This window comes from Elephas maximus, chromosome 16 (assembly GCF_024166365.1).
Source record: "Elephas maximus indicus isolate mEleMax1 chromosome 16, mEleMax1 primary haplotype, whole genome shotgun sequence".
NCBI lineage: Eukaryota > Metazoa > Chordata > Mammalia > Proboscidea > Elephantidae > Elephas > Elephas maximus.
The window spans coordinates 47658036-47673061 of record NC_064834.1 but is presented as its reverse complement, the minus strand read 5'-3'; the positions used below and the strand labels follow the sequence as shown (position 1 = coordinate 47673061).

General features: G+C 39.0%; 1 protein-coding gene across 4 annotated transcripts in view; it reads left to right on the top strand.

Moving 5' to 3' along the window:
• The window catches only part of LOC126059733 (RNA/RNP complex-1-interacting phosphatase-like), a 68901-nt gene that overhangs the window by 15832 nt on the left and 38043 nt on the right, over positions 1-15026 (top strand). For all 4 annotated transcript variants that reach the window (XR_007513480.1, XR_007513481.1, XM_049855663.1 and 1 more), the window contains exon 2: positions 7176-7251. Coding sequence is in view for 2 of the 4 variants with exons in the window: in XM_049855663.1 (XP_049711620.1) it covers positions 7176-7251 (76 nt within the window). In the remaining 2 variants the exon portion in view is untranslated. The remainder of the gene's footprint in view (positions 1-7175; positions 7252-15026) is intronic.

Here is a 15026-nt window from a genome sequence, read left to right as displayed (position 1 = left end):
TGCATGATAGCACTAAAAAAGCAACTGAGGAGGTGGGGCCAAGATGGCGGACTAGGTAGATGCTACCTCGGATCCCTCTTGCAACAAAGACTCGGAAGAACAAGTGAATCGATCACATACATGACAATCTACGAACCCTGAACAACAAACACAGATTTAGAGATGGAAAATGAACAAATACGGGGAAGCAGTGACTGTTTCCGGAGCCTGGAGCCAGCGTCCCAGTCAGATTTTCTGGAAAAACAAGTTTCCCAGTGATGGCTCGGAGACAGCAGTTGATATCAAACCACATGAAGAAGCAGACCATGACAGCTTCTCCAACCCCCCGAACAAAAGAATCAAAATCTTTCCAAAATGAAGATAAAATCCTGGAATTATCAGATACAGAATATAAAAAACTAATTTACAGAATGCTTCAAGACATCAGAAACGAAATAAGGCAAACTGCAGAAAAAGCCAAGGAACACACTGATAAAACAGTTGAAGAACTCAAAAAGATTATTCAAGAACATAGTGGAAAAATTAATAAGTTGCAAGAATCCATAGAGAGACAGCATGTAGAAATCCAAAAGATTAACAGTAAAATTACAGAATTAGACAACGCAATAGGAAGACAGAGGAGCAGACTTGAGCAATTAGAATGCAGACTGGGACATCTGGAGGACCAGGGAATTAACACCAACATAGCTGAAAAAAAAATCAGATAAAAGAATTAAAAAAAATGAAGAAACCCTAAGAATCATGTGGGACTCTATCAAGAAGGATAACTTGCGTGTGACTGGAGTCCCAGAACAGGGAGGGAGGACAGAAAACACAGAGAAAATAGTTGAAGATCTGCTGACAGAAAACTTCCCTGACATCATGAAAGACGAAAGCATATCTATCCAAGATGGTCATTGAACCCCATTTAAGATTGATCCAAAAAGAAAAACACCAAGACATATTATCATCAAACTTGCCAAAACCAAAGATAAAGAGAAAATTTTAAAAGCAGCCAGGGAGAAAAGAAAGGTCTCCTTCAAGGGAGAATCAATAAGAGTAAGTTCAGACTACTCAGCAGAGACCATGCAGGCAAGAAGGGAATGGAACGACATTTACAGAGCACTGAAGGAGAAAAACGGCCAGCCAAGGATCATATATCCAGCAAAACTCTCTCTGAAATATGAAGGCGAAATTAAGATATTTACAGATAAACACAAGTTTAGAGAATTTGCAAAAACCAAACCAAAGCTACAAGAAATACTAAAGGATATTGTTTGGTCAGAAAACCAATAATATCAGATACCAGCACAACACAAGGTCACAAAACAGAACATCCTGATATCAACTCAAACAGGGAAATCACGAAAACAAATTAAGATTAATTAAAAAAAAAAAAAATGCTCATAACAGGGAATCACTGAAGTCAATATGTAAAAGATCACAATAATCAAAAAGAGGGACTAAATACAGGTGGCATAGAACTGCCATATGGAGAGTGATACAAGGCGATATAGAACAATACAAGTTAGATTTTTACTTAGAAAAATAGGGGTAAATATTAAGGTAACCACAAAGAGGTATAACAACTCCATAACTCAACATAAAAGCCAAGAAAAACGTAACGACTCAACAAACATAAAGTCAAACACTACGAAAATGAGGATCTCAGAATTTACTAAGAAAAACGTCTCAGCACAAAAAAGGATGTGGAAAAATGAAATTGTCAACAATACACGTAAAAAGGTATCAAAATGACACTAAACACTTATTTATCTATAATTACGCTGAATGTAAATGGACTAAATGCACCAATAAAGAGACAGAGAGTCTCGGACTGGATAAAGAAACACGATCCGTCTATATGCTGCCTACAAGAGACACACCTTAGACTTAGAGACACAAACAAACTAAAACTCAAAGGATGGAAAAAAATATATCAAGCAAACAATAAGCAAAAAAGAAGAGGAGTAGCAATATTAATTTCTGACAAAATAGACTTTAGACTTAAATCCACCACAAAGGATAAAGAAGGACACTACATAATGATAAAAGGGACAATTGATCAGGAAGACATAACCATATTAAATATTTATGCACCCAATAACAGGGCTGCAAGATACATAAATCAAATTTTAACAGAACTGAAAAGTGAGATAGACACCTCCACAATTATAGTAGGAGACTTCAACACACCACTTTTGGAGATGGACAGGACATCCAGTAAGAAGCTCAATAGAGACACGGAAGACCTAGTTACAACAATTAACCAACTTGACCTCATTGAGTTATACAGAACTCTCCACCCAACTGCCGCAAAGTATACTTTTTTTTCTAGCGCACATGGAACATTCTCTAGAATAGACCACATATTAGGTCATAAAACAAACCTTTGCAGAATCCAAAAGATCGAAATATTACAAAGCATCTTCTCAGACCACAAGGCAATAAAACTAGAAATCAATAACAGAAAAACTAGGGAAAAGAAATCAAATACTTGGAAAATGAACAGTACCCTCCTGAAAAAAGACTGGGTCATAGAAGACATCAAGGAGGGAATAAGGAAATTCATTGAATGCAACGAGAACGAAAATACCTCTTATCGAAACCTCTGGGACACAGCAAAAGCAGTGCTCAGACGCCAATTTATATCGATAAATGCACACATACAAAAAGAAGAAAGAGCCGAAATCAGAGAACTGTCCCTACAACTTGAACAAATAGAAAGTGAGCAACAAAAGAATCCATCAGGCACCAGAAGAAAACAAATAATAAAAATTAGAGCTGAACTAAAAATGAATTAGAGAACAGAAAAACAATTGAAAGAATTAACAAAGCCAAAAGCTGGTTCTTTGAAAAAATTAACAAAATTGATAAATCATTGGCTAGACTGACTAAAGGAATACAGGAAAGGAAACAAATAACCCGAATAAGAAACGAGAAGGGCCACATCACAACAGACCCAACTGAAATTAAAAGAATCATATCAGATTATTATGAAAGATTGTACTCTAACAAATTTGCAAACCTAGAAGAAATGGTTGAATTCCTGGAAAAACACTACCTACCTAAACTAACACATTCAGAAGTAGAACAACTAAATAGACCCATAACAAAAAAAGAGATTGAAACGGTAATCAAAAAACTCCCAACGAAAAAAAGTCCTGGCCCAGACGGCTTCACTGCAGAGTTCTACCAAACTTTCAGAGAAGAGTTAACACCACTACTAGTAAAGGTATTTCAGAGCATAGAAAAGGACGGAATACTGCCATACTCATTCTGTGAAGCCACTATATCCCTGATACCAAAACCAGGTAAAGACATTACAAAAAAAGAAAATTACAGACCTATATCCCTCATGAACATAGATGCAAAAATCCTTAACAAAATTCTAGCCAATAGAATTCAACAACATATCAAAAAAATAATTGACCACGATCAAGTGGGATTTATACCAGGTATGCAAGGCTGGTTTAATATCAGAAAAACCATTAATGTAATCCACCACATAAATAAAACAAAAGACAAAAACCACATGATTTTATCAATAGATGCAGAAAAGGCATTTGACAAAGTCCAACACCCATTTATGATAAAAACTCTCACCAAAATAGGAATTGAAGGAAAATTCCTCAACATAATAAAGGGCATCTATGCAAAGCCAATAGCCAACATCACTCTAAATGGAGGGAACCTGAAAGCATTTCCCTTGAGAACGGAAACCAGACAAGGATGCCCTTTTTCACCGCTCTTATTCAACATTGTGCTAGAAGTCCTAGCCAGAGCAATTAGGCTAGACAAAGAAATAAAGGGCATCCGGATTGGCAAGGAGGAGGTAAAATTATCTCTATTTGCAGATGACATGATCTTATACACAGAAAACCCTAAGGAATCCTCCAGAAAACTACTGAACCTAATAGAAGAGTTTGGCAGAGTCTCAGGTTATAAGATAAACATACAAAAATCACTTGGATTCCTCTACATCAACAAAAAGAACATCAAAGAGGAAATAACCAAATCAATACCATTCACAGTAGCCCCCAAGAAGATAAAATATTTAGGAATAAATCTTACCAAGGATGTAGAAGACCTATACAAAGAAAACTACAAAGCTCTACTACAAGAAATTCAAAAGGACATACTTAAGTGGAAAAACATACCTTGCTCATGGATAGGAAGACTTAACATAGTAAAAATGTCTATTCTACCAAAAGCCATCTATACATGCAATGCACTTCCGATCCAAATTCCAGTGTCATTTTTTAAGGTGATAGAGAAACAAATCACCAACTTCATATGGAAGGCAAAGAAGCCTCGGATAAGCAAAGCATTACTGAAAAAGAAGAAGAAAGTGAGAGGCCTCACTCTACCTCATTTCAGAACTTATTATACAGCCACAGTAGTCAAAACAGCCTGGTATTGGTACAACAACAGGCACATAGAGCAGTGGAACAGAATTGAGAACCCAGATATAAATCCATCCACCTATGAGCAGCTGATATTTGACAAAGGCCCAGTGTCAGTAATTTGGGGAAAAGATAGTCTTTTTGACAAATGTTGCTGGCATAACTGGATGTCCATTTGCAAAAAAATGAAACAGGACCCATACCTCACACCAAGCACAGAAACTAACTCCAAGTGGATCAAAGACCTAAACATAAAGACTAAAACGATAAAGATCATGGAAGAAAAAATAGGGACAACCTTAGGAGCCCTAATACAAGGCATAAACAGAATACAAAACATTACCAAAAATGACGAAGAGAAACCAAATAACTGGGAGCTCCTAAAAAATCAAACACCTATGCTCATCTAAAGACTTCACCAAAAGTGTAAAAAGACCACCTACAGACTGGGAAAGAATTTTCAGCTATGACATCTCTGACCAGTGCCTGATCTCTAAAATCTATATGATTCTGTCAAAACTCAACCACAAAAAGACAAACAACCCAATCAAGAAGTGGGCAAAGGATATGAACACACACTTGACTAAAGAAGATATTCAGGCAGCTAACAGATACATGAGAAAATGCTCTCGATCATTAGCCATTAGAGAAATGCAAATTAAAACTACGACGAGATTCCATCTCACTCCAACAAGGCTGGCATTAATCCAAAAAACACAAAATAATAAATGTTGGAGAGGCTGCGGAGAGATTGGAACTCTTATACACTGCTGGTGGGAATGTAAAATGGTACAACCACTTTGGAAATCTATCTGGCGTTATCTTAAACAGTTAGAAATAGAACTACCATACAACCCAGAAATCCCACTCCTCGGAATATACCCTAGAGAAACAAGAGCCTTCGCACAAACAGATATATGCACACCCATGTTTATTGCAGCTCTGTTTACAAGAGCAAAAAGCTGGAAGCAACCAAAGTGTCCATCAACGGATGAATGGGTAAATAAATTGTGGTATATTCACACAATGGAATACTACGCATCGATAAAGAACAGTGACGAATCTGTGAAACATTTCGTAACATGGAGGAACCTGGAAGGCATTATGCTGAGCGAAATCAGTCAGAGGCAAAAGGACAAATATTGTATTAGACCACTATTATAAGATCTTGAGAAGTAGTATAAATGGAGAAGAACACATACTTTTGTGGTTACGAGGAGGGGAGGGAGGGAGGGAGGGAGAGGGTTTTTTACTGATTAATTAGTAGATAAGAACTGCTTTAGGTGAAGGGAAGGACAACACTCAATACATGGAAGGTCAGCTCAATTGGACTGGACCAAAAGCAAAGAGGTTTCCAGGATAAAATGAATGCTTCAAAGGTCAGCGGAGCAAGGGCGGGGGTTTTGGGAACCATGGTTTAAGGGGACTTCTAAGTCAATTGGCAAAATAATTCTATTATGAAAACATTCTGCATCCCACTTCGAAATGCGGCATCTGGGGTCTTAATTGCTAACAAGCGGCCATCTAAGATGCATCAATTGGTCTCAACCCACCTGGAGCAAAGGAGAATGAAGAACAGCAAGGTCACACGACAACTAAGAGCCCAAGAGACAGAAAGGGCCACATGAACCAGAGACCTACATCATCCTGAGACCAGAAGAACTAGTTGGTGCCCGGCCACAATCGATGACTGCCCTGACAGGGAGCACAATAGAGAACCCCTGAGGGAGCAGGAGATCAGTGGGATGCAGACCCCAAATTCTCATAAAAAGACCATACTTAATGGTCTGACTGTGACTAGAGGAATCCTGGCAGTCATGGTCCCCAAACCTTCTGTTGGCACAGGACAGGAACCATTCCCGAAGACAACTCATCAGACATGGAAGTGACTGGACAGTGGGTAGGAGAGAGATGCTGATGAAGAGTGAGCTAATTATATCAGGCGGACACTTGAGACTGTGTTGGCATCTCCTGTCTGGAGGGGGGATGGGAGGATAAAGAGAGTGGGAAGCTGGCAAAATTGTCATGAAAGGAGAGGCTGGAAGGGCTGACTCATTAGGGGGAGAACAAGTGGAAATATGGAGTAAGATGTATATAAACTTATATGTGACAGACTGACCTTGATTTGTAAATGTTCACTTGAAGCTCAATAAAAGTTAATAAAAAAAAATTTCAAAAAAAAAGCAACTGAGCAACATTAGGCTTTTATTAAAAAATGGCTCGTTTCCCGGCCACAATCGATGTCTGCCCTGTCAGGGAACACAAGAGACAACTCCTGAGGGAGCAGGAGACCAATGGGATGCAGACCCCAAATTCTCATTAAAAGACCACACCTAATGGTATGATTGCGACTAGAGGAATCCCAGAGACAATGCTCCCCAGAACTTCTGATGGCACAGGACAGGAACCATCCCCGAAGACAAATCATCAGGCATGAAAAGGACTGGTCAGTGGGGGAGAGAGAGATACTGATGAAGAGTGAGCTAATTAAATCAGGTGGACACGGGAGAGTGTGTTGGCAACTCTTGACTGGAGGGGGGATGGGAAGATAGAGAGAGAGGGAAGATGGTAAAATTGGCACGAAACGAGAGACGGTAAGGGCTGACTCAATAGGGGGAGAGCAAGTGGGAGAAGGGAGTAAGATGTATGTAAACTTACATGTGACAGACTGATTGGAATGGTAAATGTTCACTTGAAGCTTAATAAAAATTTAAAAAAAAATGGCTCGTTTACCATCTTAAGTCATTAAAATGTTTTTGTTACAATTGTAGTTGTTTATTTTCATTGCAGGTGGAGGACTGTGACACCAATTGGACATCGTCTACCTGGAACCCGATTTATTGCTTTTAAAGTTCCTTTCAAGGGGGTATGTAGGTTTTCTTATATCTCTCATAAGGAGAGGCTAACATGATTCATGTTTGATTAATGTCATGCTTTTCTTTGTGAAAATATGTGAGTGTAAGTCTCCAGCAAATTTTTGACATTATTAACTATAAACTTTTTCATGCAAATAATAATTAATTTTTCATACTAGTGGAGGGGAGTAGTAGCATGAATTTTTTATAATAGCTCTATTGAGATGTAATTTTTATACCATAAAATTTACCTATTTATAGAGTACAGTTCTATAAATTGGTGTATTCACAGAGGTGTGCAGCCTTTACCACAATCAATTTTAGAGCCTTTTTATCACCACCCTCAAAAAATCTATACCCAGTGAAGAATTCCAAAGACACAAAGTAATTTTGAGCCCAAGAGACAGAAAGGGCCACATACATCAGAGACTGCATCAGTCTGAGACCAGAAGAACCAGATGGTGCCCAGCTACAACCAATGACTGCCCTGAGAGAGAATATAACAGAGAATCCCTGACGGAGCAGGAGAGCAGTGGGATGCAAACCTCAAATTCTCGTAAAAAGACCGGACTTAATGGTCTGACTGAGACTACAAGGACCCCAGAAGTCATGGTCCCCAGACCTAATGTTAGTCCCAGACTAGAACCATTCCCAAAGCTAACTCTTCAGCCTGGGATTGGACTGGACTTTAAGATAGAAAATGATACTGGTGAAGAGTGAGCTCCTTGGCTCATGTAGACACATGAGACTATGTGGGTACCTCTGTCTGGAGGGAAAACAAGAAGGCAGAGGGGGACAGAAGCTGGCTGAATGAACATGGGAATACAGGGTGGAGAGAAGGAGTGTGCTGACTCATCAGGGAGAGAGCAACTAGGAGTATATAGTAAGGTATATATATATTTTGATGTGAGCGTGACTTGATTTGTAAACTTTCACTTGAAGCACAATTAAAAAAACAAAATCTATACCCAGTAGATAGTACCCTGCCTTTCCCCCCAGTCCAACTCTCCACCCTTATGTAACTACCAATCTTCTTTCTTCTTCATAGATGTGCCTCTTCTGGGCATTTCATATATACCTGCTCCTCACTTATCGCCTTAGTTAGGTTCCAAAGACCAGGTTCTTACGTGAAAATCAGTTTTATGTGAAAATGGAAGATCACTCCATCAGATCACAAAATAGAGGATGACTACATTATATAACAACCAAATTACGTCATTACATAACTTCCAAACAACTGAGAATCATGGCCCAGCTAAGTTAACACATAGCCTTAACTGTCACAGCCAGCGTTACTCGTGCCTTGCACCTCGACATATGTTCACTGCCAGACGTACATCGTCAATGAGCAAAGTAGGTGGATTGTAAGTTTTTTTTTTTTTTACTATTGTCGTGATTATTAAGGTTTGTGTCAGCTTGGCTGGTCGTGATTCTCAGCCGTTTGACAGCTAAGTGTAATTTGGCAGTCATAAATTTTTTTTTTTTTTTATAATGATGTAGGAAACCCTGGTGGCATAGTGGTTAAGTCCTAGGGCTGCTAACCAAAGGGTTGGCAGTTCGAATCCACCAGGCACTCCTTGGAAATTCTACGGGGCAGTTCTACTCTGTTCTGTAGCGTCACTATGAGTCGGAATTGACTCGGTGGCACTGGGTTGTTTTTTTTTTTTATAATGATGTACTCACTTCCATGTTGAGATCTGCTATCAGTTGAAAGGGAATTTCCTTGAGAGTGTGGCCCGCATCCAGAATATGTGGACTTCTTGGCAAAGCTTGCTGGCTTTTGCTGGATCCTGCATTTGGCTCTTCAGCATTTGACCTCCAGTTCTTCGGACTTGGGCCAGCAGCCTGCCATCTTACCTGCTGATCTTGGATTCATCAGCCTTTGTAGCCATGAGCCAGCAGCCTGCCAGTCTGACCCGTGGATTTTGGGTTTATCAGCCCCTGCAGTTACGTGATCAGAAGCCTCCAGCCTGACACCTGACCCACAGACTTGGGACTTGCCAGCCTCTACAATAGTGTGAGACGTTTACTTGAGATGTGTCTCTCTCAACGTACGTTATATCATATATATATGTATATACACACACATTTTGCTTATCTAGAGAACTCAGCCTAAGACAGTCATAAATGCGAAATGTCAGTGACAAGATAGTAAATGAGGAGTACGTGTAAATGGAAACAAAAATATGTGATCTATTGTGACTCACTTCTTTGACTTAGTAAAACGTCGTTACGTGCTGTCGAGTCAGTTCCGACCCTACGTACAACAGAACGAAACACTGCCCAGTCCTGCACCATCCTCACAATCATTGCTATGTTTGAGCCCATTGTTGCAGCCACTGTGTCCATCCATCTTGTTGAGGGCCTTGTTCTTTTCCACTGACCCATTACTTTACCGGCAGATGTCCTTTTCCAGGAACTGATCCCTCCTAATAACATGTCCAAAGTATGTGAGACAAAGTCTCACCGTTCTTGCTTCTAAGGAGCATTCTGTCTGTACTTCTTCCAAGACAGATTTGTTTGTTTTTCTGGCAGTCCATAGTATATTCAGTATTCTTTGCCAACACCATAATTCAAAAGCACCAATTCTTCTTCAGTCTTATTCATTGTCCAGCTTTTACAAGCATATGAGGCAACTGAAAATACCATGGCTTGGGTCAGGTGCACCTTAGTCCTTAAGATGACATCCTTGCTTTTTAACACTTTTAAGAGATATTTGCAGCAGATTTGCCCAATGCAATGTGTCATTTGATTTCTTCACTGCTGCTTCCATTCATGTTGATTGTAAATCCAAGTAAAATGAAATTCTTGACAACTTCAGTCTTTTCTCTGTTTATCATGATGTTGCTTATTGGTCCAATTGTGAGGATTTTTGTTTTCTTTATGTTGAGGTGTAATCCATACTGAAGGTTGTGGTCTTTGATCCTCATCAATAAGTGCTTCAAGTCGTCTGCTTTCAGCAAGAAGATTGTGTCTTCTGCATATCCCAGGTTGTTAATGAGTCTTCCTCCAATCGTGATGCCCTGTTCTTCTTCATACAGTCCAGTTTCTTGGATTATTTGCTCAGCATACAGATTGAATAAGTATGGTGAAAGGCCACAACCCTAATGCACACCTTTCCTGATTTTAATCCATGCAGTACCCCCTTATTCTGTTCGAATGACTGCCTCTTGGCCTCTGTACAGGTTCCTCGTGAGCACAATTAAGTGTTCTGGAATTCCCATTCTTTGCAATGTTATACATAATTTGTTATGATCCGCATAGTCAAGTGCCCTTCCATAGTCAGTAAAACACAGATAAACATCTTTCTGGTGTTCTCTGCTTTCAGCTATTATCCATCTGACATCAGCAGTGATGTCTCTCATTCCACATCCTCTTCTGAATCCAGCTTGAATTTTCTGGTAGTTTCCCTGTCGATGTACTGCTATAACAGCTTTTAAATGATCTTTAGCAAAGTTTTACTTGCATGTGATATTAATGACATTGTTCGATAATCTCCACATTCTGTTTTATCTCCTTTCTTTGGAATGGGTACAAATACGGACCTCTTCCAGCCAGTCGGCCAGATAGCTGTCTTTCAAATTTCTTGGTTTAGTAGAGTGAGTCCTTCCAGTGCTGCATCCATTTGTTGAAACATCTCAATTGGTATTCCGTCAGTTCCTGGAGCCTTGTTTTTCGCCAATGCCTTTAGTACAGTTTGAACCTCTAACTTCAGTACCAGTAGTACTGAAGTAGTATAATGAACTTGGGTTAATATGTGCTGGGCCCTGTGTTAAAGTTTTTGTATTATCCCATTTAATCCTAACAACAGTCCTTTAACATAAATACTGTTTTACAGATGATGAAGCTAAGGCTTAGAGAGGAAAGTAATTGGTCCAAATTACATAGCTGATAATGACAGAACTGGGACTCAACCCCATGTCGGTCTGACTTCTAAGCCTCTGCTCTTAACCACAAAGATCTTTGTTGTTATCCCAATATTTTGCATTCTATGACTTTCCTTATGGGAGAGTGTGTGTTTTTTTTTTTACCTGTAACTATCATAAAACTACCTGGATTTTGGACTCTGATTTTTATAAATGATCTTAATATGGGTTCCCCCAGAAGCAGACCCTGAAAGAAGGACTTAATTTCAAGTAGTTTATTAATTAAGGAAGTGATCTCAGGAGACACTAGTGAGGGAATGGGGAAGTGAAGCAGGAAAGGGAAGGAAACTGATAAAGGATGTGTTATCTCAGGTTATCACTGGGTAAGGACAATCCCTCTAAGGGGACTCAGACAGTGTAGAACATGCCTCAGAGTTATCCCACTCAAAGGGTGAAGCAGTTAGGATATTTATCCTCAGGCTCCCATCTGTCTGACTGAGGGCTTTTTGGGGGGACACTAAGATCCCTTCGTCCTATCCTGTGCACATAGTTCAGAAGTCCTCAGACAGATAGTCACAGATGCTTTTAGGAGGATGCTGAAAAATGCCCTACAACAGTGAGTGCTAAAATGGAATGGGCAGGGCACTGATGGGTCAGCTATAGCAATAGTATTCCAGACTTTGACTTATTTCTGAGTTTTTTTCTATTCCTGTTTAGCATGGTTAGTGATCCTGGTTATATCACTGTAGGATTATTTTGGGATTAGACTGTTAAACTTCTTATAAATGGTACCTACCTTCATGTACATTCAGATTTATAGTCATAGAACTATACTTTGCTATGTCCCTGTAAGCTGTGGACATTTGGGGGAAATGGGAGATTGATCAGCTTTGAGCAGATAGACGTTTTTCTCTTTCTTTGGAATAAAGAAGTTCAAATTGCAAATAAGCTGATTTGGTTAACTCTATGAGGAAAGTAAATTTCCAGTTAATTTGGGAAGGAGGAAGACATTACAAAGAGGAAAGGTGCACGAAGGGCTTGGAGAATGTTTTGAAGTAGTACATACTTAGCTCTTGATAATTCCTGAGTGAATTATCTGCTTTATACATTTATGTGCAGCAACATTTATTTGCCACTAGTTTCTTATATTTAATTTTCATATCATCAGGCAGTCTTTGGAAGCAGAATGAGGCCAATATACAGAGAGAGTAAGAATAAACCTAGCTTCATTTATATGCCTGTTCTAAATGGCTTAAACAATGAGAAGTTGGATACGATAATCTCTGGCTAATTCATCTTTAAAACATCAGATTAGGACATATAGATGTTTTCAAAGCTACAATGGATATAGGGGTGAATTAGTGTAGTACTGGAGTTTCCAAATGCTAGTCTGACACTGCGTTTTCTGACTGCCTCTGAATCACCAGGTATGTTTAAAAATAAGATTCCAAGACCCTGCCTCTCTATTCCATCCCTCCCCTCCCACCCCCCAAACTGTTTCAGTAGCTCAGAGTGAGGTCTAGAATCCTTTTTGTTTTTTCTTAATTTCTTCAGGTGTTTATGATGGACAGCTGGGTTTGAGAATCACTGATCAAGTTAGTCCCTGTTATTGTGAAGTTGTATAAAGCCAGGGCCCATGTGGATTTATTGACTTCTCTAAGGTCATACAACAAGGTAGCAAGAGAACTGAGACTTGTACCAACTTCTTAAAACTGTCCAGAGTTCTTCCCACAGTATCACAGCTGCCTCTCCTGTTGGAAATTTAGGGAGACGAGAGGAAGGAGAGCTGCTGCAAGACATCAAACATATTTAAACTTTTTTTAAATTAGGAATGAAATAATGTCCCAGTATAGAAAGTTAAGGAAGTAACTAGAACAAGTTTGATTTTTGCTAATCAGGAAGAACAAAATTCATCAATATTAGTTGAACTAGGCACTTTCTGAAGATCAACAAAGCCTTGGGAAAGTCTTCCCATAGATCCTAAAACAAACTGTAGCTAATGTAGATAATTTAATTAGCTCTTTGATGTAGTTTCAGAACCAGAGTCTATATGACTGTTTGGAAGAGATGTGGAATCCTCTAAGACTGCACTGTGGTCAATATAGAACCCACTAGCCAGTTGTGGCTATTGAATGCTTGAATTGTGGCTAACATGTCCAAAGTATGTGAAATGTAATCTCACTGTCCTTGCTTCTAAGGAGCTTTCTGGTGGTATTTTTTTCCAAGACAGATTTGTTCGTTCTTTTGGTAGTCCATGGTACATTCAGTACTCTTCGCCAGTGCCACAATTCAAAGGCATCAATTCTTCAGTCTTCCTTATTCATTGTCCAGCTTTCACGTGCATATGAGGCAATTGAAAACACTAGGGCGGCTTCAGTCAGGCGCACCTTAGTCTTCAAGTTGACATCTTTGTTTCTCAATACTTGAAAGAGGTCTTTTGCAGCAGGTTTGCTCAATGCAGTGTGTCTGTTGATTTGTTGACTCCTGCTTCCATGGGTGTTGATTGTGGATCCAAGTAAAATGAAATCCTTGACAACTTTAGTATCTTCTCCGTTTATGACGATGTTGCTTATTGGTCCAGTTGTGAGGATTTTTGTTTCTTTATGTTGCGATGTAATGCATACTGAAGGTTATAGTCTTCGATCTTCATCAGTAAGTGCTTCAACTCTTCTTCATTTTCAGCAAGTAAGGTTGTGTCATCTGCATAACGCAGGTTGTTAATGAGTCTTCCTCCAATCCTGATGCTGATTCTTCTTCATATAGTGCAGCTTTTCAGATTATTTACTCAGCATACAGATTGAATAGGTATGGTGAAAGGATACAACCTGATGCACACCTTTGCTGACTTTAAACCTTGTAGTATTTCCTTGATACTTGTAAAATACACACCATATGTTGAAGACTTAGTGGAAAACAAAAAAAGAATGTACAGTTCTCAACAATTTTTATTGATTTCGTGTTGAAGTAATATTTTAGATGTATTGATTTAAATAAAATATTAAAATTTCATCTGTTTCATTTCTACTTTTTTGATGTAACTACTAGAAAAATTTATAAATTACCTATGTGGCTTATCCTTCAGTATTGCAGCTCAAGGCTTGAATTTTTTCTTCAGTTCTTTCAGTTTGAGAAATGCCAAGCGTGTTCTTCCCTTTTGGTTTTCTAACTCCAGGTCTTTGCACATGTCATTATAATACTTTCCTTTGTCTTCTTGAGCCAGCCTTTGAAATCTTCTGTTCAGCTCTTTTACTTCATCATTTCTTCTGTTTGCTGTAGCTATTTAATGTTTAAGAGCAAGTTTCAGACATCCATTTTGGCCTTTTCTATATTTCTTGTCTTTTTTAATAACCTCTTTCTTTTTTCATGTGTGATGTCCTTCCACAACTCATCTCTCTTTGGTCATTAGTGTTAAATGCATCAAATCTATTCTTGAGATGGTCTCTAAATTCAGGTGGGATACACTCAAGGTCATACTTTGTCTCTCAGGGACTTGTTCTAATTTTCTTCAGCGTCAGCTTGAACTTGCGTATGAGTAATCAATGGTCTTTTCCACAGTGGGCCCCTGGCCTTGTTCTGACTGATGGTATTGAGCTTTTCCACCACCTTTTTCCACAGATGTAGTCAGTTTGATTCCTGTGTGTTCCATCCGATGAGGTCCGTGTGTATAATCACTGTTTATGTTGTTGAAAAAAGGTATTTGCAATGAAAAAGTCGTTCTTCGTTATGGAAAGTGAAGAAGACTTGAAGCACTTACTGATGAAGATCAAAGACTACAGCCTTCAGTATGGATTACATCTCAACATAAAGAAAACAGAAATCCTCACAACTGGACCAATAAGCAACATCATGATAAACGGAGAAAAGACTGAGGTTGTCAAGGATTTCATTTTACTTGGATCCACAATCAATACCCATGGAAG